Source organism: Periplaneta americana, chromosome 13 (genome assembly GCF_040183065.1).
Source record: "Periplaneta americana isolate PAMFEO1 chromosome 13, P.americana_PAMFEO1_priV1, whole genome shotgun sequence".
NCBI classification, from domain to species: Eukaryota; Metazoa; Arthropoda; class Insecta; order Blattodea; family Blattidae; genus Periplaneta; species Periplaneta americana.
In genome coordinates, this window is record NC_091129.1 from 111198321 (window position 1) to 111224076 (window position 25756).

At 37.6% G+C, this 25756-nt stretch overlaps 1 protein-coding gene across 1 annotated transcript in view; it reads right to left on the reverse strand.

Annotated features, from left to right (window-relative positions):
- Positions 1 to 17741, reverse strand: part of LOC138712263 (protein sister of odd and bowel-like) — a 96374-nt gene extending 78633 nt beyond the window's left edge. Inside the window, exon 1 of the mRNA XM_069843841.1 lies at positions 16593 to 17741. Within this exon, the coding sequence (XP_069699942.1) occupies positions 16593 to 17356 (764 nt within the window). The 5' untranslated portion in view covers positions 17357 to 17741. The remainder of the gene's footprint in view (positions 1 to 16592) is intronic.
- Positions 17742 to 25756: the final 8015 nt, after the last annotated feature.

Below are 25756 nucleotides of genomic sequence, written 5' to 3' on the forward strand. Positions count from 1 at the left end.
TTGACAGGACCCCGCAACGATAGTAATGCAACTATAGTATTTCATATACAAAATAACACATTTATTAATATGTAATAAACTTACTTCCCTCTAGTTAGTTAGCTAGTTTAAATGCAGGTGGTAATTATTGAAATGCATACGTAACTGCAAATAGACCTATGGTCCGTCCCAGGAATCTGTGGAGTAGAAAGACGAAACAAGACCTCTCCGCAAGTGGTAGGCCTATGTGTGAGAACTAGGGCCAATAACTGCCCCGGGGGAGAGACATTTCTTGAACGAAGCGAGCAATCGCTTGCAGGAGGGGTTAATTTCTATCTGAACCTTACTCTACCTTTTACCACGAGCATCTTACCCCTTAGCGGACTCGAGCTGATGCTGCCCGCAATACACTCCGGCACATATAGACTCCGCCCCCATATGCGCGAAGTTACTCTACAGATTCCTGGGACGGACCATAGAAGCAATAATAAGAAAAGCGATGATTTACAGAGTAAACTTGCGTATTCTAAATGAGGCAGTAGAGCAAGTGTACAGCTTCAAATATTTGGGGTGTACTATAAACAGTAACTTGAGCTGCTGCCAGGAAGTCAAAAGGAGAACAGCAATGGCAATAGAAAAAAGAGAATCTTCTGAGGACCTCTGGACAAAGAAGTAAGGAAGAGACCAGTGAAATGCTTTGTGTGGAGTGTAGCATTGTATTGGTCAGAAACATGGACATTACGACGAAGTGAAGAGAAACACTAGAAGCATTTGAAATGTGGATATGGAGAAGGATGGTGTGTAAATGGACAGGATAAGAAACGAAGCTATGTTGGAAAGAGTGGGTGAAGAAAGAATGATGCTAGCCACCGCCGTGGCTCAGTCGGTTAAGGTGCTTGCCTGCCGGCCTGAAGTTGCGCTCGGGCGCGGGTGCGATCCCCGCTTGGGCTGATTACCTGGTTGGTTTTTTTCCTAGGTTTTTCCCAACCGTGAGGTGAATGCCAGGTAATCTATGGCGAATCCTCTGCCTCATCTCGCTAAATATCATCTTGCTATCACCAATCTCATCGACGCTAAATAACCTCGTACAGGTAGTTGATACAGCGTCGTTAAATAACCAATTGAAGAAAAAATAATGATGCTGAAACTAATAAGAAAGAGGAAAAGGAATTGGTTGGATCACTGGTTGAGAAGAAACTACCTTCTGAAGGATGCACAGGAAGGAATGGTGAACGGAAGAAGAGTTCGGGGTAGAAGAAGAATATTAGATGACAGACGACATTAAGATATATGGATCATATGAGGAGACAAAGAGGAAGACAGAAAATAGGAAAGACTGAAGAATGCTGAGTTTGCAGTGAAAGACCTGCCCTTGGGCAAAATACTATGAATGCATGAATACGTAACTACAAATAGGCCTAGATATTATGTTTCACCACTTACCCAATCCATCATATTTTAGGCCAATATAACAACTTTGTTAAATTGCTTTACGTTGTTCATTGTTTTCCAAGAATAGAATTGTTCATATTCTGATTTGGTGGAGATTAGTTTCCCAACTGCTTCCTTTGATTCATCTAAAATAGCTTGTGGAACATTAATTTTCATATCTAAATCTCTGTGCATGATTATTTCATCTAGCGACTGATTGTTGAGTGTATCGACTAAGTCATGTATGATGTCGACTGTTTGAATGGCGGGCCCTAAACTGAGCATAATGTCTTCATCTTAATAAGGGTGAGAGTGTTCACGCATTCGTTTCAAAATTCAGGCCGAGCAGTTACAATGCATAAGTAAAACCACTTTCGCCCCAAGAAACGTAAATAATTATTTACAGTGTCTATACGGGTGGCAAGGAGTAGTGAAGTGCATTCCATAACCTCTCCTACTCAAATCCCATCCTCACCTTCCCGTGGTGCAACCAGTTTTAACAAACGAGGCTCTGGGGACCGAGTCACAGTGGTATAACTGTTCCATCAAAAGGTGGAGAAAATGCCATTTCAGCATGCTAACCTCTCATGGCATGCATAAGGATCCGCTACGTTATGAAGAGGGGATACGGTCGGTGAAGTTGTCTGACAATCCTCCCGGCTAATCAATGGAAGGTGTGATTTTCCAAACAGTTGGGGGGTTGGGGTTGTGTGTAGATGATATAACAGAATAACTATTTATAATATTCTGATGTGATAGAGTACATGGAAATAAACATTTTTTTCTTAATAAAGTTGTGTCCGGAAATGCTTTGTATAAAAGACAGAGCTCATCACTCACATTATGGCTGCATTTATGTTTCAGCTGTTCTTGTTACCATGGAAGTAATAACTGAAGTTAGTTTGTTGTTTATGTCACAAAATAACATCTGTGAGTGACACTAATACTAAAGCTGTGGATAATCTCCGCAATCAATGAAAGTTTTCTGTAAATATTTGGTTTGAATTTGTTGATAACTATCTGGTGGGGCCATATCTTAGCCTGTGCCTGCGCGATTGAATGAACATGTTTATGGTATTTTTTCCGCGGAAATGCTTTCGATGCTATTCGAAGATGTCACGATTAATATTAGGAGAAACATGATTTTTCAACACGACGGTGCACCCGCACATTTCGGCTTAAATTGTCGAAATTATTTAAATGTATATTTTCCGAATCGTTGGATAGGAAGAGCAGGGCCAGTTGCTTGGCCGTCACGTTCCCCAGATATGACTCCAGTTGATTTTTGTGTTTGGGGTCATATTAAATAAATTATTTACGACAGAGCAGAAGCATTAGTTGCTAGAATTACTCTTGCTTTTGACGATCTTCATAACCGACCACAAATATTTCGAAGGATTCGTCGTTCAACTATACGGCGTTATGCTTTGTGTGTCAACAATGGCGATCGCAATTTTGAGCCGTTCCTACAGTTTGCCAATACCATTTTCTTAATATCTGGTATTAGACAAAAAAAATTAGGCCTACTGTCTAACCACAGAAAGTAAATAAAGTAACTTTCCAAGTTGAGATTCTTTCACTTTTTCGTTCATATCACTATCAGTTGAAAACGAAGGAATTCCGGACATCACTTTATTAAGAAAAAATGTTAATTTCCATGTCCTCTAGCACATCAGAAAATTTGGAATAGTTATTTCGTTACACTCTGTACAGAAAAACTGTTTTTTTTTTTTTTTTTTTTTTTTTTTTTTTTTGCTGCATCACTCTCCTACATTGAGAGCAGAGAGTTAATGGCTTCATTGCCAATAAATCAGCATTCGTTAATGAGAATAACAACATTGCCTCTATTCTTCTTCTTGCAATAATTGACTTACGCTGTTTACTTGGATTCGTTATGCTTTTTGATTGTCAAATATTGCTTGTTATAAATACATAAATAAATAAGTAAGTAAATAAGTAAGTAAGTAAATAAGTAAATAAATAAATAAAAGTAAAGTAAGTAAATAAGTAAATAAATAAGTAAGCAAATAAATAAGTAAATAAGTAAGTAAATAAATAAATAAGTGAATAAATAACTAAGTAAATAAATAAATAAATGGGTGAATGAGTAAATGAGTAAGTAAGTAAATAAGTAAATAAATAAATAAAAGTAAAGTAAGTAAATAAGTAAATAAATAAGTAAGCAAATAAATAAGTAAATAAGTAAGTAAATAAATAAATAAGTGAATAAATAACTAAGTAAATAAATAAATAAATGGGTGAATGAGTAAATGAGTAAGTAAGTAGGTAAGTAAATAAATAAATAAATGAGTGAGTGAATCAATAAGTAAGTAAATAGATAATAAAAGTAAATAATAAAAATAAATAAATAAATATTCAATGTTTTAAATACTTTGCCTACGTGCAGCAGTAAACAAGGTAAGATATGCAACAAATTCGATTGTTTTTTTTTTTGACACCTCGAGTTATAATTATGGGCTCTGCTATTCTGGCAGAGAACTTTGGCGAATATGATTTTTTTCATACAATAATAAATATGGTGCAATACATTATAGTGATAATGAGATAATAGTCGAAGACGATGCCCAGCAGAGTTAATTTTACTTGGTCGAAAATTGACCAGTAAATTTTACCTGGAACAATTTAATTTTGGGACTGAGTACTTTTGTGTGTCGTGATCACGAATAGCATATGTTCAACACAATGTACAGTCACACATTGAAATTAACATAGGACGAACACAAATAAAGGGAAATACTCCGTTTACAAATACAGTATATAAATCTTCATGCCATTTCTGAAAATTGAACCCGTGTCGACTAGATTTGTAGCTGGAAAGTCAACCACTTGACCTATAGAGAGCATTTTTCTTAGTGTGTTGAAAATTTATTCCACTTTTTTCCCGTTAAAGCTCTTTATCACGAGATAGGTAGGTAAAGGTAATTCCCTTACGACGATATGAATGCATGGGAAGCATTAAGGTGGAAGAACTTGATGCTTTCGTCGCCACGGCATTAGAATGAGGTGGTGTGGTCGGCAGCACATTTCGGTGGAATTTTTTCTCCGGCATAGCCTCGGTACTAAATTTTACAAGAAGCTGAGTGGATCCTGGAGACGTTCTGAAAATTTGATAACTAGAAAAACTCCGGCCACCATCGGGAATTGAACCCGGTACCTTCCAGTCCGTAGCCAGTTCCTTTTAATAACTTCGGAAAATATTAAATTCGTAAATTAGGATTATATATTTTAATACAATTATGCTATTAACGATCATTTAAAAGGATAAAGGTACTGCATTTACTTTTTAATTAACAAAGCAACTTTGCTCTAACACATCTTGATCTTATGGAAATAGTATGTGTTATAACAACGCTCATAATTTAATCCTCGTTCAAGAAATTCAGGTGTTTTCATATAGTCCTTGAAGAGTGTGTCATTCTTTGTTCTATCTCTGTCCCTGTGTAGGTGCATGAGTTGGGAAAGGATCGATACTGCAGGTGTCTGACTTCATATAAACGTGTCAATTATTTTACGTTTTCACTGACATTGTACACTTTACGAGCTGACGGTAAATTTCAAGGATTCTTATGGATAATCAGTGTTACAAGGAAAGAGCACGAATGGAATTCTACACGATTGGATCTCAGGCCAACCAATTCTTTTGTGCAATTCAATCCGTTGACGAGAATATGACGGAAATGTGGCCATCGCAACGGTGAAATAACTATGCGTTTAACATAGACTATTTAATTTAATGCAAAATCCCTTCTCTATGTAGCCAAAAAGCTTCACAATATTGTCCACAAGTAGCATATTATATTTAGCCGTTCTTGTTTGCTGCACATGCGCAATGCGCTATATCTGAAACTAAATTAGGTAGCCCAAATTTTGTTTCTGGGTCTGTACAAGTCCGAGAACATTCGTGAATCCGATGTGGACAGGCGGGATTTCTTTCCTCAGCCCTGAAAGAGGCAGACTCATCAACAGAAGAGTACCTGATAAGTCCCAGGGCTCGGAGCCCCAAGTCCTAATTCTATATCAACATCGGTGACCCACATTCCCCCAAAGACTTCACCCCATTCTATTTTATCTGAGATGAAATAAGGGTGAGTTGGAGAGTATTGTTTTAATGGTAGAACGAAATGGAACTACTCCGAGAAAAACCATCTAACATCTTTGTCCACCACAGATTTCATCACGGATCGATTTTTTCTAATTCGGTTACCTTACGACTTTTGATCGACTGCTATGGTTATCTAGCGTCTGACTGAAATGAAGATGATGCTGCCAACGAAATGAGTCCAGGGTCCAGCGCCGAAAGTTACTCAGCATTTGCTCTTACTGGGTTGAGGAAAAACCCCGGAAAAAACTTAACCAGGTAACTTGTTCCAACAAGAGTTTGAACCCGAGCCCGCAGCTTCGCAGTCCGACATGCAGGATCACTACTCCACGAGGATGACCCGGGAATCGAGTCCTGCCCCCATACATTAGAGATCACCGCGCTAGCGCTTAACCACAGACGATGCCTGACAAAGGATTACTCAGATGCAGATTTAAGCTGTTCTTATAAGTTACATTTTGTGGCTTTACGTTTCGTATTGACAATTAAGTGTTATTTAATATTTCCTTTTCAATACCAACATACCCATAGGCATATACAACTTTTCAAGAGACTTTTCAACCCGATGATTTTGGGAGGTTTTGTATGAAAAAAAATGTCTTATTGTTCACAGAATAGGTTGTAAACTCCTCCAGTTTAAAGCAAAAGCTAAGATTGGAATAGCCTACTTGTTTTAAAGTGATTTAAGGAATTTCGAAGAACTGAATATAAGTGACAATGTATTTAACGACACTTTATCATCATCATAATTGTCAAAATCACGGCAAAGAATGAAGTTCATGATCATTCTCTGTGGTTTGAGGGCGCCGTTAAAAATTAAGAGCGGCTAAATGGCTGCGCGAACGCAAGCCTTGAAGTATCTTTGACCACCTATGGAGTATTAAATTACGGAGGGCTTGAATTCCCCTTGGCTATATCTCTTTTCCTCGACTACCAGGGTTGAAGATTAATTTTAGGTCTAAGCTGGCCAGATAATGACTTTAAAGAAATGGCAATAGTCAAACGAAAGTGGCCCATGACTCGGAAGAAAACATAATCGACATCACGCAAAAACTAACATTGAAGGCAATGCAAAAGTAAATAAAAAAACAATTTATGGAAATTAATCAAGCACAAACAGACCAAAACCTTGACGTAGGTGGTAGAGTTTCAAACTATAAATCCAACGGATTCGAGTTCGGTTGTTGGAAGGGAAGTTTTATCTGCTTTCTGGATCTTGCTTTTCTCTGCCCTTTTGTTGAGCAGTGTCCTTACGTCATCTTGACCACATAAGGAGGGATTCCAACTATTTGCGAGTTACAGACATAGCTCAGGCGATAGCGTATTTGCCTGTTAATCAGAGGCTGCGCTTGGGCGTGGGTCGATTCCCGCTTGGGCTGATTACGGTACCTGGTTGATTTTAACGTCGAATATTTCTTTTCCTGCATCGAGTTTTTGTTTTTTTGTCTAATGGCGGGTACTTGACTACTCGTCATTCACCAATATGTAGCCAGTTGTGTAGACCAATTTACCGACAGAATGGCCCTTGATTGGGATATAAAAATCTAACAATTGTTATTAGAGGAGAAAAATTCCCTCCGTCGCCGGGGATCGAACCCGAGTCCTTGGTTCTACGCACCAAGCGCTCTACCCATTGAGCTACGCTGAAGTTCAATCCACAGCACCGGATCGAATCTCTCTCCTCTAGTGTTTTTCCCTTTGTGGCCTTACTCCATGTTCGACATACAGTATATATTGACATGTTATATTAAGTCAACTACTATTATACAAGGAGCGCACTCAACTGAGTGACTTGGGGGCCGGGATTCCACAGTAGATATATGCACTATTGGGCGAAGAATCTACAACAACTGTTACCATAACAGATAAATTCTGTAGGACCAAAAAATTATTCTTTACGTATATAAAAATTGTTAATGAATAGATACGCCTAGACCCTAACAAGTTTCTACAATATTATTCACAATCATTACTATTTCTTTACAATAAAAACCGTCACACTAGTTTTTGAGATTACATCTCTTCACCTACCGGCGTAGCTCAGTTGGCTAAGGCGCCTGCCTGCCGATATGGAGTTGCGCTCGGGCACGAGTTCGATTTCCGCTTGGGCTGTTTACCTGGTTGGGTTTTTTCCGAGGTTTTCTCCAACCGTAAGATGAATGCCAGGTAATCTGTGGATAATCTGTGGCGAGTCCTCGGTCTCATCTCGCCAAACACCATCTCGCTATCACCAATCCCATCGACGCTAAATAAAATATAGTTGATACAGCGTCGTTAAATAAAATAAAATCCTCACATCCAAAAGCACAGTGAAACACCGCTAATTCGGATTTCGCAATAATTCGCGAAGCTATTTTTTATTGCACAAGTGACTTCGAGGTTAATATTCCACACATAGGCCTACTAAGGGATATGCTACTGAAGCTACATGGAATGATCAGTATGGAATGAAGATAAATGCAAACAAGACGAAGACCATGGTTATCGGAAGAAAAGTAAAGAAGGTAAACTTTCGAATTCTAAATGAGGCAGTAGAGCAAGTGGACAGCTTCAAATTCTTGGGATGTAGCTACTATAAGCAGTAACATGAGATGCTGCAAAGAAGTCAAAAGGAGAATAGCAATGGCAAAGAAAGCTTTTAATAGGAAAAGGACCATCTTCTGCAGACCTCTGGAGAAAGAACTAAGGAAGAGACTAGTGAAGTGCTTTGTGTGGAGTGTAGCATTATTTGGGGCCGAAACGTGGACATTATGACGAATTGAAGAGAAGCGACTACTGTTCTCCAACCACGAGAAAGTCTCTGGGGAATGAGACGTAGCGGGGTAATGCTGTGAATGAATGTTGATGTCATAAGGTGTCATAAGGTCACACACGTGGGTACTCGTATCTCTATTGGCTAGCTCTCACAGCACAAACAATAACACTAATACACACATATTTATACTACCCTAGTTACAAAATTAGATCACTGTTAATCTCCTGGTCTTTTATAATCCCTCCATACAGGAAATAACATATGCAGGAGAGCACATGGTTTTTAAACTGACGTTATAACGATAATATTAACTATTACTTCGCTCCAATAGATGACGCAATAGTAAGCATATTCCTTTCACGGTTGATATCCTGGTTGGAGAACATTTGAAATATGGACAAGTTATGGAGAAGAACGGAGCGTATGAAATGGACAAACAGAGTAAGAAGCGAAACTGTGTTGGAAAGAGTGGATGAAGAAAAAATGATGCTGAAACTGATCAGAAGGAGGAAAAGGAATTGGCTGGGTCGCTGGTTGAGAAGAAACGCTTTGTGAAGGATGCACTGGAAGGAATGGTGAACGGGAGAAAAGTTCGGGGCAGAAGAAAATATCAGATGATAAACGACATTAAGATATATGAATCATATGCAGAGACTAAAAGGAAGACAGAAAATAGGAAAGACTAAGAATGCTGAGTTTGCAGCGAAAGATCTGCCTTTGAGCAGAACACTGTAAATGAATAAATGAAAAGGCAGAAGTGAATGCAAAGAGTAAAAAATGTTGCAATAAATTCAAATTATCCACCAATAAGATTCATTTAGATACGTGAATTGAATTTGTGGACTATATCCGAACTGTCACAAATTTTATCTTGCCTCAGAAGAAATGTGTCCCGCGCCGCAGCGTCGTGATCTAAGGCATTGTGCCTAGGACTCTAATTACGGATGCGTGCTGGTTCGATTCCTCATGGGAAAGGAATTTTTTCATGAAATTTCGGTCAGTGTATGGGACCGGTGCCCACCCAGCATCGTGGTGAATTTAGGGAGCTACGATAGGTAGTAAAATTCGATTCCTCGAGCCAGTTATAACGGCTGGGGGGAATATCGTGGTAACCACACGATATCTCCATTTTGGTTAGATGATCGTTCACCTGTGTTGAGGCATATGACGTGAGGTCAGCAGCCGGCTGGTGGGCCATGTCCCTTCATGGCTTGTCGCGCCTGGGATTTACTTTTCTTTTTTAGAAAGGCATCATGAACTCATGATGTACAGATACGGAAATAAAATTTGTAGTTTCCCTATTGTATTTTTGCTTACAACACACTGCGCATGTGCAGTAAATAAGAGTCCCTGTATATATGCTATTTGTGGATAGTCGTGCGAAATTGTTTACTACATATAGGTGGACTCCAATCAAGACTCGCTCCAAATTATAATTCCATATTTGTACATAAAGAACAGCAGCGCAAACAGACGCAGACGACACTTACCTCTTTCTTTAAGGGATTCGATACAGCATACAGCAGTAAAATTTTGGAAATATTCAATATTTTTTCCCCCATTACTGTATCTTGTACAGATAATGAAAATTATTATGTGTAAAACATTGTCCTTCTGCAATAAGAAAAAATATTTTTACGATTAAAAAGAAGCATAATTTATACTTTTTTTTCAAAACTCATTTCACTGTGCAGTGATGAAGCGTTTCTCACATAACTCAAAAACTATTCAACATTATGTGATGAAATTTTTTATGTATTTATGCATGTCATATATACAATATGATGCAAGATCATTTCTCTACCCTTGATAGATTGTCTGATAAAAAATAAATTCATTTAAAAATTGTCAGATATCAGTATTTTCTTCTAACACAAAATAAAAACAAATATTATTTATTTAGGAATGTAGTTGAAAGAGCGATATTGTAAACATGAGTTTCAGCAATAAAATAAAAGAGAGAGAACATGAAAAAGTTAAGAAGGTTATGAGTTATGAGGGAAATGCTTCATCACAGTGAACTACTACCATTATGAATTTTGGAAAAAAAGATAAAAAAATAAATATATTTTTTTTAAATAGGCTAGTAAAAATATTTTTTTCATATAGCAGAAGAACAGTGTTTTACACATACCAATTTTCTTTATTGTACAAGATACAGTAATGGAGGAAAAATTTTGAATGTTTCCAAAACTTTTACTGCTGTAAGCTGTACCTAACCCCTTAAACCACAGACTGAACATTCCAAAGCTAGCACTTCCTGTGCAGTAATTGAGCTGGACTAAAGATCTTCAAACTCATAATTTTTTAATTAATATTTTGTGTTCCATATGTTTGTAAAATAGAATGATTGAACACTAAGTTAGTAATTAAACAACTACAGAATACCATTCATTTTCAGTCGTCGAAATAATCCCAATCAGTAAATTTTGTACAATTCAGACTGGATTTTCTTCGAATTAGTCTGAATTAGTAAGGTTCCATTGTACTGTACCGAGATTCCTTTTGTCTCGTGGCTAAAGTGGCTGATGAAACCGATAAAAACGCGTTGTAAAACGTACAAACCCAAGTCTGTTAAAGGAATGTGAACAATATTGTGACATAGAACTATGAAGGAAAAATAAATGTGAAACAGCTCCTGTGAAACCAGAAAAACCAAACATTGCACAAACACTCACAAACAAACTGTGCAGGAAATTCCGGACCCCTTAGAACAAATTTAGATGACACGTTGAGTTCCTGCCGACTGGACAGTGCAAACAAATGTCACTACATTCTCATGCAGCTGTGCGAAAAGTGAGTCGGTATAGTCAACTTCGCAAAGACAAGAGGCCGGCCTGGCATAAAGGTTCGCGGTTGTTTGGTCAATCCTTTCTCTTCTCAGTCGTTCCAGTGATACGTTAAATGATCAGCAGCGAACCCTAAAGCTTTTAAATTACTGCTAACACTTCTACAGTGCTAGGTCTTCGCTAAAAATATTAGTTCGTCTCATAAGTAATGTAACATTTTTTTAACTTCGGTGTTTTGTAAGATTTTAAATATCTTCTTTAGTTGGGCAATGCAATTTACAGGAAGCTGTGGCTATTATAGTAGTGAGGGTCACACAAGAACAGTTTCTAAACAGCAACAATTGCCGTCTTGTCAGTGTTGCCAACTGTTACCATACATCACACGATCCTACGTACTAAATGACTTATTTACTTACCGTACTTTATGTTGGAAAGTTATTCCAAATAATTCAATAATTTGTAACATATTTTCGTAGGCAGACTGTACAAGAAAGGGATCAATATATGCCTACGATATGTGTCAGAGGAAGAACAATTTTGTTTGAATACATCTGAAGTGTAATATATAGCTAGTCGGCTTAGTTGCCTCATAAGTGGTACTTTGTTGGTATCGCTTATGAGGTTTTTTTTTTTTTTTACAATTGTATACTCGTTTAATAAATTACATGAAAGCCTGATATTTACAGTAGAGAGTGAAATAAATTATTCAATAGCTTTTTTAGATATAAGTTAAATGACAATTTTTTTATATATATATTATGCTACGAGATCTTTTTTTATTATTATTTAAAATGTATTACAAATATCACAACTAATACATCTGTTGGTCAGTTTTATCATAATTTGTAAAATAAATGTATCCTCTGTTAATTTCTTAACATCTTAATCGACCCTTTTTGTGAAAAATAAACTCATATATACTGTACTTCTATTTTGATAAAATTAGAGTGCAATGGTAAACAAATACTCTTTCTTAACCTAATAGGTACAGCCTCTCTTTGAGAATGTAGTCGTCATCTCATAAGTTAAAAAAATACCAGTTTGTTGTCAGTATGTGAAAATATACATATATTTATTATACACGTTCACACCTAGACTTGTCACTGTTTCTAGACCAAAGTCTTTGAACCAAGTAACTTTACCATACATGTTAACACTTCTCCATAACACCACAGATACGAATCGAATCCTGTATTCCTAGACATCACCCAATGAGTATTACTTGATCATTTCCTTTTCTTGTCAGACAAGACCTTACTTATTCAATGACCCCATGTAGGCCTATAGACTTACACTAGGAGCAATGTATGACATTCACAATCAACAGTTCATAAGATATGTCCATATTTTAAAGGTGCAATAGTTTTAGTTCTTGACAATTCTGGGAATATCTGCCGCTGCACTTTTGCTCAAAATTGTTTCGTTCTGTTGTTAGTATTTTTACAAATTCCTCCATTGTATGGGATGAAGCCGAGAGTTGGTAATGCAAAAAACCTGCTGCAAGCCAAGCTTTTACAAATACTGCGTTGTCTGTTGGAGGATCCATTAACAATAAGGTTTGATGCCGGTCATTCAGTTTTGACGTAGGCCATATTTGCTGCAATAGGTTTTTTGTTCCGTTCCAAGTCGTTTTTGCAGTTTTCAAACCTGTCTTCGGACAGATGACTAAACAATAACAATGGACAAGTAAGAAATTAAAAACTAATATACAAACTTCTATAGGCCTAGTACCATGGCACCAAATTGCTTCGCAGTATCTTTGAATCATAATCGAGACAAACATTTTGAAATGCCAAGTGAGCCAAAAACATTTAACGATCTTTGCAGTCTTTACTAAATAATTCACGAGATAATGTTAAACATGGTAGGCTACAAGACATCAAGAGTGCAAGAGTCTGGAACTGAAGACTCGAAGATCGCATCCTATGTGATGTATATTTTTGTTGCAGACTTGTCTCCCTTCTTCCGATACATCATGCTCAACCCACGCCTTAGGATCCGATCCTGTAATCGTCTACTGTCGTGTACTAAAATCTCAATTAATTAGGTACTGTACTTGGAAACAGTTCATGGTGCAATACTCATTACAACATGTAGGCCTACAAATACTGAGAATGAAAGTAGCCAATATTACAAACGCACGATGTTGGAAACAAACCTTCAATAAAGGAAACGTTTTCGCCTCTGGTAACAGAATACGGTAATACTGAACAAACATGATGTCTGTTCATTCAGAACAGCCTTGCCGCAGAAAAGATGTGGGTTAGCACTACTTGACACGAAAGTTAATCTATGCATGAATGAGAAAAACGTATGCATGAATACATACATACATACATACATACATAGGCCTACATACATACATACATACATACATACATACATACGATAATAATTATTGTTTTGAATTGTCTGCAAGATAAGCTGATGCAAATGAAGAGGTTATGAAAATAAACCAGTAAAAGAAACAAGTCTAAAAGCAAAAGAGACAGACGGCTGTGTCATTGGGGTTGAAGCAGTATGGAAACTTGAGATACCAAATTCAGATAATACCTTCTACCAACTTCATTATTAGGATTGCGATGTTCCTAGTGAGATTAAATTGAAAAAAATGGTTAAAAATGAGAAAGTAAAATATATGGAAGATACAAAGCTCCTTGGTATGTACTTTGCATCGGATAATACAGTATTAGAATGTTTGGCAACAAAGTGCTTGGCAAAAGCATTACAACTAAAAGAGAGAAACTTGCACACGAAAGGAGAGAATGAAATAACTACATAAAGTACTAGCTAAGCTATGTGATTTGTATCAGCATAGCGTGTAGTTAGGATCGAGGGTCGAGAACAACCAGGTGAAGGGTGGGAAGATTCGCTCTTGAGAGAGATATATTGAAAGGTGAACGGAGGAAATTGTACGTCAAGAACTTTGGCATATTCTGAGATGAATGTTACTGGAAATCGAGATGTTAAGAAATATCATCACTACAGCCTATAAGAAAAACAATTAGCTGGACTATATGAAAAAGTGGTATTATTTTTAAAAGTATCCCCACATCGAAGTTTTATATACTTCTGTGACATAAATTAATGTTTTATAGGAAAATAGTTTGCATTTATATTTTCAAATTTATATATTCTAAGTATATATTTAATGTTATTTATTTTCTTTTAACATTACTGAGGCATTAAGGAAACTTCATTTTGTTTTACTTTCATGTTACTGAAAAATGACTCAAATCCACTATAGATTTTTTTTTTATTATTTAAATTAGACAAATCTTCTCTTTTCTATTTCTATAATGTGTAGAAACCGATAACGTTTTGTGCGAGGCAGAAATATAATTTTCATTGTCCACAAAACTACACAGAGTGGAGGGGGCAATAGAATATATTAAAATTAATAAAAATCTTATACGTTTTGTATGTATGTATGTATGTAACATTTTAATAGACCTACGAAGAGCAGTCTATGTTGTAGGCCTACCTAGTATTACAGCTAGGTATAGGCCTAATTATTCATGGTCTCTGGCGCACATTAGTAAAAAAAAATATACACAGAATGTAAGTAGTATTATGTATATATATATATATATATATATATATATATATATATATATATATATATATATAGGTCATGTAATAAGTAATTGTCTGAAACGAATATATTCTGTGGAAGTAAACAGATTAAATCATCCTCAATATTAAACTGTAGTTTTGTAATAACGCAAACAACGATATTGTAAATAAACAATCATCTTAGTAAGTTATGGACAAGATTCTCCAACTATGCCTAAATTTAAAAAAAAAAAATTGTTGAACCGTATTCAAGACAGAGCTGTTACAGTTTCTTGACATATTAGTTCTGATTTCAGGTTTCTAATCATAAGTGTCAAACAATTTGAGATCTAAAGAATGATTCAAATGTAGAAATTACAAAGGGAATAGGCCTACATTAAATAAAGAAGAAAATGCAAAAGATCGACGAAAGGAACTGGAAACAAAATCGAAAGCTGTATAATTTAGAGACAAAATGGAGTATATGATTAAGGAAAACAGTATGAGAATAGAGGATGGTATGAGAAAATATTAAACAAAATCAATGCGAGATAAAGAAATGGAGATAACTTTTAAAAAGTAAATAATGGAATAAAGACGGAATGAAACAAACCGAAAGATATTCTGAAAAAATAAACAGACAAATGTAAAACGAATGAAAAGCTAAGAAAGGAAATTGAAAAAATAAAGGGATGAAACAAGACAAAAATATATATACATAAATAAACAAACAAAACAGGAAGAAAGAGAGAGAATAAGATAAGTGAAAAGTGAATTTGAAAGGCTGATGAACAAAAAAAATGGAAGAAGAAAGGAAGAAAGAAGCACAGAAGAATGAATAGCAATTAGTGTGAAAGCAAAGAAAAAGCTAAGAAAGTGGAGAGATAACACAAAGGAACAGTCATACAGAATAGCTGTACGTAACGATCCCAACAGTAGGTTTTTTCTCTTCTGTCCTTCCTTCCACCTGAAGACGAAGGGAGAACCACCCTTCGAAAGGTTGTGTCTTAATTTTTGAATGTGACAACCAGCAATGGAAAGAGTCCAAACCCCTCACCTAAACATTAACACAAGAATAAAAGTGAAGAAAATAAAAATATAGCTAAAAGAGAAAATGTAACGAAGGGAAGAATGGAAAAAGAAAACAACAACAAATACAAATTATGAAACTAGGAATATAATGGATTAAGAAATAGGGAAGAAGAAAAATGAAAACATAAATGAAGAAAAACGAAGAAGGAAGAAAGGATAGAATGGAGAAAATAAATATGAAAAAAGAAAAGAAGGGACGAAAAATAATTGAAGATTGAAGAAAGATAATGACAGCATTAAATAAAGAATGGATGGAAGAGATAGATAGAAAACAAAAGACAAAAAGAGGGACAAGAGGAACTAAAATAACGGAAACAGAAAAAAGGAAGCTAGAGATAAAAATAAAATAAAAGAATATGAGAAAGAGAGATCAAAGAGGAAGGAAAGAAATAGGCAAAATATAAAGCAGAAAGAATGATAAAGATAATATGCAATTAAGAAAGCAAAAAAGAGGGAAGTAAATCGAAAGAAGACAAAGAAATTAAAGTACGAAAGTAAGGACCAAAACGAGAATGCAAAGGAAGAAAGAGAAAGTCATTTCATGTGAGAGGATACCGAACTGTGTTGAAGGCGCTCCGAACCAGAGGCAACGGGAGAACCTCGACACAAAGCAGCCTAGTGTGGAGCCAAGGTATGCGTGATGGATGGTCACTCTCTGTCGCGTTCAATTACTTTTTATGTTGCGTGCCATACAACGATCAGCACACTCTGCAGTTTCCTCACGGAACTACAAATCTATGCATTAAATTCAAATAAATCAGCCTTGGCTTAATGAAGAGATTCATCAACCGGATTTCTCCCGCCAGGGGGCACTGATGTAATTACAAGATGGCGTCCAACAGCTGATTTTGAATTTGTGTAACGTACGTACCTGTGGTCCCTGAGGTGGTCCTGCCGCCTGAACGCCTTGCCGCAGATGTCGCACGAGTAGGGCCGCTCGTCCGTGTGCGTGCGCTCGTGGATCAGCAGGTTGTACGACTTGGTGAACTGCCGGCTGCAGAACTTGCAGATGAACTGCTTCTTGGGGCGCGACGCCGCTCTTGCCACCGAAGTGGTGGAGGTGACGGGCGTCGCTCCCGACGTGGACGCCGCTTGCTGCTGTTGCTGCTGCAGCAGCAGACTGCTGGCAGCCGCCGCCTGCTGGTGGTACATGGCGTTCATCAGCAGGGAGGGGTATGTGGCGTCGCCCGGGAATGCCGGGAACTGCTGTGCGGGCGGTTTCGCCGCGACGGAGGCGGCGGCAGCGGGAGCGTCCTGGTCCTCGTCGTCGTCTTCCAGCAGCCCCAAGGCGTCGTCTCCGTCCAGGGCCCCCAGCGACGCCGGGGAGCTGGCGGGGGAGGGCTTGTTCTCGGCGGGCTTCGGAGGCGTCGCTGTCGCGATCCTGGGGGCGGTGCTCGACGTCGCGACGCTCGTAGCCTGCAGTCTCTGCAGGGTGAGGTAGGACTCTAGGGCCTGCAGGTTGAGCGCCGCGGCGGCCGCCGAGTTGGGCGGCAGGAGCGCCGCCTGCTGCAGGGAAGACATCACGGCGTTCTGCAGGGACAGCGCCACGTTCTGCAGGGAGCGCTGCAGCAGCTTGTCGCTCTGCTCGGCGCCGCCACTTTGCATTCTGAGGGGCCGAGACACTTGCGCGGGCATGGAAACCGGGCTAACTAACTCATCACAATGCTGCTTTGTGCACGCGGCGCGATGCGCAACTGTTCTCGTTCTGCGGCCAGCACCTCGCTGCCTGCCTGCACGACTGGCCGCTCGGCCGCGCGGCCGCTGCTGCCATCTGGCGGCGCCCGGACCCCGCTTCAACGCGCCGCACCCGGGGTCGCGGGTTCGAGCTCCAGCGAACCCTCTCGGACTCAAACCCGGACCGCAACGTCGGCGTATTCGGAAATTGCGGTGGTGAAACAGGACAGGAATACAGAACCGCAGCGCTTACACGGACCCGACCGCGAGCGATGATAGGATGCTCGCGAGGAGTGCGGCGGCGCCCTGTGCCCTTGTTGCAGGCAGCCGTCTGGATTTACAACATCGCGCTCACTCCGGGCCCCGCTAACACGCGCTGAGTTATGTTCCACGCGATACTTTGAGGCAATCTGTAACACAGGTATTTACACAGCGCGATTGCACCAGTTAGTTACGATACCCGGAATATTGTGAGACTCCGCAGTCAATCGGGATGAAGAAACTGCGCGGGTACGTCGTTAAAACTTTATATGCTCACAAGGCAATGAAAGGGGTAGTGTATTGTGAGGGTACGTCGTTAAGAGTGTAGGCCTACAAGACTTATAAAGCTCACAAAGGAGAGGATATTGCGTGGACTCGCTGTTACAGTCGACATGACAGAGAAATAAAAATAAGGTGATTCTAACGATTGCTAAGAAATGCAACGCAATCAGTACGACTTGAGCTGTTTAGTATACCATGTTATTTGAGCACACAGTTTTGAGTGTGCTTGACTTTTAACGTGTGTAGTAAATGCGATATTAGGGGGGAACATAGTGTGAATATTGTTACCTGCAGGTATAGAAAAAAATGTATTAAGAAAAGGGGAGATGTCGTATTGTTCTATTACAAGAAAATGATAGGGGTATTATTCTCAGCAAGTACATCGTTATAAGTGTTTATATTTGTACAATGCTCGGAGGGCAATGAAAGACAATAGGGTATTATGAGGGTACGTCCTTAAAAGTGTACAGGATCAACACAAAATCTCACAGAGGGAAGGAACATGATAGGATATTGCGCGTACTCACTATTACAACCAACTTTAAAAGGAAAATAGAACTAAAGTAATTTGTGACAATTGCTAAGGATTCATTCAGATTTTCTGCCCAAAAGCAGGTCTTACACTCCAAACCCAGTATTCTTCAATCTTTCCTATTTTCTGTCTTCCAATTAATTAGGTCTACTCTCCCGAACTTTTCTCCATTTCATTCCTTACACTGCATTCTTCACTATAAACTATATTCTGTTTCTTCTCAGCCAGTGACCCAGCCATTTTTTTTTCTCTCCCTGATCAGTTGCAGCATTATTCTTTTTTTTTTTTTTTAGACAGCTTTATTTCTTATTTTACCTGTTAATTTCACACGTTCCATTCTTCTCCATATCCACATTTCAAATGCTTCTAGTCGTCTCTCTTCACTTCGTCGTAATGTCCATGTTTCTGCCACATACAATGCCACACTCCAAACAAAATACTTCACATCACTCTCTTCCTTAGTTCTTTTCCAGAGGCCGCAGAAAATGCTCTTTTGCTAATAGAAACTTCCTTTGACATTGTTATCCTCATTTTGACATCCTGGCAGCTGTTATGTTACTGCTTATAGTACACTCCAGGTTATTTGAAGCTGTCCACTTGCTCTACTGCTTCATTTACTATTCGCAAGTTTACCTTCTTTATTTTTCTTCCAACAACTATGGTCTTCGTCTTGTTTGCGTTTATCTTCATCCCATACTGCTCACAGCTGTCATTTAGCTCTTAGCATCGTCTTTTCTTCTGCTAACAACGCCATTTCACGTCGTTGTTCCTGCAATAACTCCTATGTGAAATATTTATCGAATTTAAGATTTTTTCTCTATTAAATAACTTAAATAGTGATACAGCAAATAATAAAATCTCCTATATGTAATTATATTTTCTTCTTTCGAAAATGTAAAAATTCACAATCTCCTATGTACCACTGCCATAGACTGAATAAATGTGTTTTTTCTTCCTACTGAAAAATTTTATATTTTGCACATAGGAGTTATTGCAGGAACAATGACGTTATGCACTTTATTCTTCTCACACCTACTATCACCCCTTCCATGTTCTAGAAACAGTTCTTCACTAAATACTCCAAGTAGACATTGAAAGCGTAGGTGATAAAGCGCATCTTTTTCGTTCTTCTCTCCTTATTCCACTTTCCTCTGACATTTCTTCTTCTATCCTGAGTTTGAAATGCAATAGAATATGTAAGTACGGCTTGAATGTTGCAAAGACATGAAGCTAGATAAGGAATTGAGTGCATACTTTTGAATCTCTCTGACCTTTAATGCGTCCTAGTAAATGCAATACTTTTGGTTTACATAACTAGAAACAAAGCAAGAAAGGAAGAGGGGGGGAAACCGAATGAGGTATTGTCTACATCCCTTGCCTCCCAACGAAATGAAACTGTGAATTGCACCATGAGGATAGGCTATTTCGTTAACATTTTATCTTTCATCATCATATCACTACACACGAATTTAGACCACTGGTTGTTCTGTTCTGGTCTAAATTTTATTAAAACCGTTTCAGAGGTCTTCCTTGCCGTCTTATTCATCTAGATCAGCTGTCATCAAAACACTGCACGCTCGGGCTAGCATCTCTTACCCGCGGACAAGACACAGCCCTAGCGCGCAATCGTCGCTGTTGGCGGGTATGCTGTCTCTCTATCCCTCGTGCACGACGGAGCAGAGTTCCTTACCCTCCATGCACTCTACCCATTTCAGCGAGTGCTGGCGAGCACTGATCTTGAGTGATTTAATTTCGTTATTTTTGGAAGATTTCCTCGCGGCATTCGTTGGACATGTGCAAACTAGTTTTTTATTATAATATTGTTTTATTTGATGTTCAGTCTAATTGACATATCACAATTTTAAAAAATTAATGACATTTACATATGTAAACGATCATTGCTATTATGAAACTTAAGCAAACGTTTTCGCTCTTCGGGCATCATCAGGCATTTTTATACAATATCTTGTACATTTTATGTCCTGTTGTGGAACCGGTACAAACTAATTAAAACACAACCTATAATATAATGTTGAACCAACTATTTGAGATAAACTTGTGATGATTAACGATCTAAAATATAAAATACATATGTCATAATTTAAATATAAGACAGACAGGTCAGCTACAATTTTATTTATATATTAAATTTTATACCTTTATTTTATATTTTAGATCGTTAATCATCACAAGTTTATCTCAAATAATTGGTTCAACATTATATTATAGATTGTGTTTTAATTAGTTTGTACAGATTCCACAACAAGACATAAAATGTACAAGATATTGTATAAAAATGCCTGATGATGCCCGAAGGGCGAAAACGTTTGCTTAAGTTTCATAATACCAATGATCATTTACATATGTAATTGTCATTAATTTTTTTAAATTGTGATATGTCAATTAGACTGAACATCAAATAAAACAATATTATATTATATCATATTGTATTGACTACCTAAATATCTTTCATCATGCTTTCTAAGATGGTTTTTTATTCATGAAATTTATCTAAAACTGGGGTAATTTTTTTATTAATTTGGTATTTCTTTGCTTCTCTTATTATCTGACCAAGTATATTCGAAGTTTTTCTCTACATTTCATTTCAGATGCTCTAATTCTTTATTTATCCTTGGTTTTAGAGACCAGATTTCACTTCATTAATATTTATATGATGTAGGCCTACACTTATCACAAGTAATGGAAAGGTAGGCTACTCAAAGAGTAGTAGGCTATCATAAAGAGTCTACAAGATTTTAACCTTACAAATGAGTAACTCACAATGGCATATGCAGGGTGGAAGTGAAATAACCCTGCAGATTTTCGGAGTGAGTAGTTCATGATGTATGTAACAAAAAAAGGTGTAATACCATATTGGTGGAAAGTTCATAGTTTTCCCAGAAAAAAATATTTTTTCCAAAATGTTTATTCAGAAACTATTGCGAGTAGAATCGTGATTTATTGTCTATATCAATAAAAATATGATAAAGAATAATTTATCCCTCAGTCGTATTTTAGTAGCATGGAAAGTTTCCGTGTAAAGTTAATTTAAAAACCACTAATTTCAAGCCACTGACCGATGCGAGCAGCTTGCAAAGTCGTAGCGAAAGAATAAGCCTCGCGTACAGAGACAGGCCTAAGTTCGTTGACCTCTTACATCTTTATTACGAGAAGAGAGACTACTGTGTTAGAGGCGATGCTGCCAGATTGCTGAAACTTCCAACTCAATTTTCTAATTAACTGTGCATTTAATTACGAAACGTAATATAGGTTTTCTATTCCTTTAAGTGTAGGCCTACACTATCGTCCTTTTCAATCTGCAGGTTTAGGGCTATTTCTTACACCCTGTATTGTTATAATCGACATGGCGGATATAGGGTGCAGAATTTGTAGTGTTTGCTGTAAATGAAATTTGAACTATTTACAAATTACGAAAATGGATACCATTTCATAACACTGTTATAGGTCTAACTGAACTTCAATGTGAATAGTAAGCTAACTGAAATTGCAGTAGGTACCTTGTGAGATTATCGCTAAACTATATAACTAATAGCCTATCAATATCAAGGAAACAAGCGGATGAGTCTGTGGTTTATCATTAACACGCTGATCTTCCATCCAGGTGGCTCGGGTTTGATTACCGGTCTGGTTGTGATTATATTTGTGATGGAGAGGGTTTCCCTCGAGGTATCCTCGTTTTCTGCTTTCAGTCTTTCAATACTCTTCACCTCCTTCTTGTTTCGTTTATCATTTGCAATAGTTATAATCATGTTGGGATGAAATCTTATATTTAGTTCTGGTTTCCTAAACTGATAGACGTTATAAGGGCTTGGAACTCGGTTTGGGGTGTATCAGGTACTCCCTTGGAGATTGTCTGGTCTGTTAGGGCTGACGCAGGGTGGCCCACCTATCAGCAGTGGATTCACGATTGCCACTGAGGACACCCGTCGGATATGAACAATTATTACGTATATAAGTTGGGTAAAAAGCATGAAACACTCTTGTGGCTTTCCTGTTTTTAATTCTATGAAGAAACTTTAGCTCTATACAAAAGTTATAAGGCGTGAAAAAAGGAATAATTTCAACGTGTTTTCAGAAAATAATATTTGTTATGTACATAAGATGTGCCAAAGAGTTTGTTTTTAATGGCAAAATTGTTCCATTTTTTAATTCTTCAGATCTCAAAACATACAAAATATAACATGGCTTTATACATTAACGGTCTTACTATTAAACCGTGCATAGTTTTTATGCGAGACTTATGCAGAGTTGGGACAGAAAAAGTTACTAATAAACCATGCATAAGCGATGGATGTATAAACAGTCTGTAACTATACAATGGAAATTGCTTTGCAGTAGTTACATACACGCGTTGTATATAGAGAAAAATGGCCGCCCCTCTAACAGCTGTTCGTATCGATTGTCATTTTATGATGATGGCTGCCTTTTAACAACAGAACAAACCAAAGAGCATAGAGTAATTAGAGTAATATTGCTGCAGCTTGTACTCTTTGACCAAAATATAGTGTGGTAGAGCAAGACCGTCTCGGGTAGAGCCAGTTGTATTATCGATACTTAACACGGTACACTAAAGCGCTCTACCGGATGCAATAGAGAAACTCAGATATTCTATTACCTTTCGTAATGAAGTAATGACGAAACTATGACGTAGCTGTGTAACAGTTATACTGCTATTCACGACGTATGTAGTGATTATTAGTAAGTAATTTACACACGACTTATAAACAAGCTACACATTGTATAAGTATAAGACAGTTAAAGTCTGTATATAGAGTTTTTATTAGTAAGACGGTAACAGTCAATTTCCATTGTATAGTTATAGACTGTTTAAACGTCCATCGCGTATGCATGGTTTATTAGTAACGTTTTCTGTCTCAGCTCTGCATAAGTCTCGTATAAAAACTATACACGGTTTATTAGTAAGACCGTAAAAGAAACATAGATGGTTTATAAAACAGATATGTGCCATTAAATATAGCTACAACATTAATGTAAGGCCAGAATTTTAAGATAGATAAACAATTATAAAAATGTAACAATGTTCTAATTGTGTCGCATGTTGATATCAGTCCACACAGAAGATGTTCAAAATGGCCCTTATTCACTGCCAAACTATGCATAAGTCTGTCTTGTTTAATATTTTCAGTAGCATTCTTCGATTGTTCCATTACATCTTATCCTTATTGTTCGTTTTAGCCGTTCTAGGTCCGGGATATCTGGTCATATTATTTTATATACTGTAGATATCGGAGTCTGTATGTTTTCACCGATTTTGATTCCAAATGCGATTCCAACCAAAATCGCTTTCAACTTGGACTCCACAATCCAGCACACGACCTGCGATGTTAAAAGAAGATGAAATTGTATACAGTTATTTCAGCTAACATCTTTGAATCTACCTGAGTTTTAATGCTTAGAGCAAATGAAATAAGCCTAATATAAGTAAGGTATTTTGTGCGAAAATCTTTAGTCTACAGGACTAATAACAATGCCAAGAAAAGGGAGGGACGGAATGAGGCACGGTCTACATCACTTGTGTTGCTTACAAAGAAATGAAAAAGGTTAGGGTGTTATTTGAGCACACTACTTGAGTCTACCTGACTTGTGGCGCTCCGAGTAAATGAAAGAGGATAGGATACTGTGCGGGAAGAGCTCTGAAGGCTAGATGGTTTTGTAATAGTTGTGAAGGAAGAGGACAGGATGAGATATTGTCCAGGTTCATCGAACGTGTCTGCGTGATTTGTGGTGTTTACAAACAAATGAAACAGGTTAGGGTAGACCCATTCTGTACGCATATCGTTTGTCTACATAATGTATTATACATTAATCGCGTAGAAAGTGAAGAGGACGGGCATTGTGTTGGTACTCATTAGAGTCTACAGCAACGGTGCTGTTGTAAAATAATGAAAGGAATGGGGCCGCCCATTTTCTAGCTTGAAATCCAGCGGACCCGGATATCATTACGGGCAGGGACATGGGTGTCTTATTCTTTTCATAAGAAATGAATGTGTATTTGGTATTCTTTTAAACGACTGTCTCGCACCTTCTGGCCACAGTCTAGAATATTTCCCTATAAACTCTTACACGTCGTATCTGTTAATAGTGCATATGCACAAATGATTCCTTTCCATCTTCCCTAACTAATCCTAAGATAATTAATAGATATTATTGGTTATCCACATAAGTTACTTTAATACATAGCCTATACAGTATATTATATGAGCAAATCTGGATAACTACCGGTGCTGGACCCCGGACTCATTTCACCGGCATTATCACCTTCATCTCATTCAGACGCTAAATAACCTGAGATGTTGATACAGCGTCGTAAAATAACCTATATATATATATATATATATGGTACGCTAGATCCGGGGTTTGATAAGTGCAGATGGACCTAGCGTATCTTGTACAAGGTGAGCCAATGAAACGGACGATTTTCAGATTCGTGTCTTTTCAGCTGTTGTCGGGTATTTTAATTACATGCAACAAGCTATCCTTCATTCGATTACATTTGTTTACAGTGGATCGTTGGACGGGTGAACAACGTATTTTTGCTATTACTGTAAGGCTTATTACAAAAATAATTAGGTATAATTTCGTTGCTGCACATCGGCAGACATTAAAAGATGCTGATAAAGTAAACCGCATGACTTTTTGCCAACAATTCTAGATCTAAATGTTAACGAAAAAATTTTCCAAAATATGCTGATGAGTGATGAAGCTCATTTTCATCTCTCTGGATACGTCAATAAACAAAACTTTCGATACTGATTACCATCTAACCATTATGAAATGCATGAGGAACCATTACACAGTTTGGTGTGCAATAGCGTCATTTGGAATCATCGGTCCTTTATTTCTTTGAGGACGATAACACTGAACAACAAGCATTTTGCTCCGACTTAAAACACTGTGGCCCGCATGGTTCTGTGTACGCTGAATCCGAAAATGCATCTCTTTACGTCGTATCGCGTACGGTTTTTAAGATATACTATGATTTCACTTTTCGATATGCGCTCTCCCAGGAAACATGTGGCTCTGGTTGGGGGTTCTAAACCAAAACAAAAGCTAATGTATTTTATGAATTTATGACTTACTTCCGGTTTCTTATTATTGTTGTCATGTTCTTTTGTACTTCTAATAAATAAACAGGTATTAGTCCCTTCTATTCAATAAATTTCAGAATAGTTCAAAGTGAGATCTGCGTAATGAAAAAACAAGAGTGTGGTTTTCAGTATTTAAAAGAAAAGTTTACCTTTTTG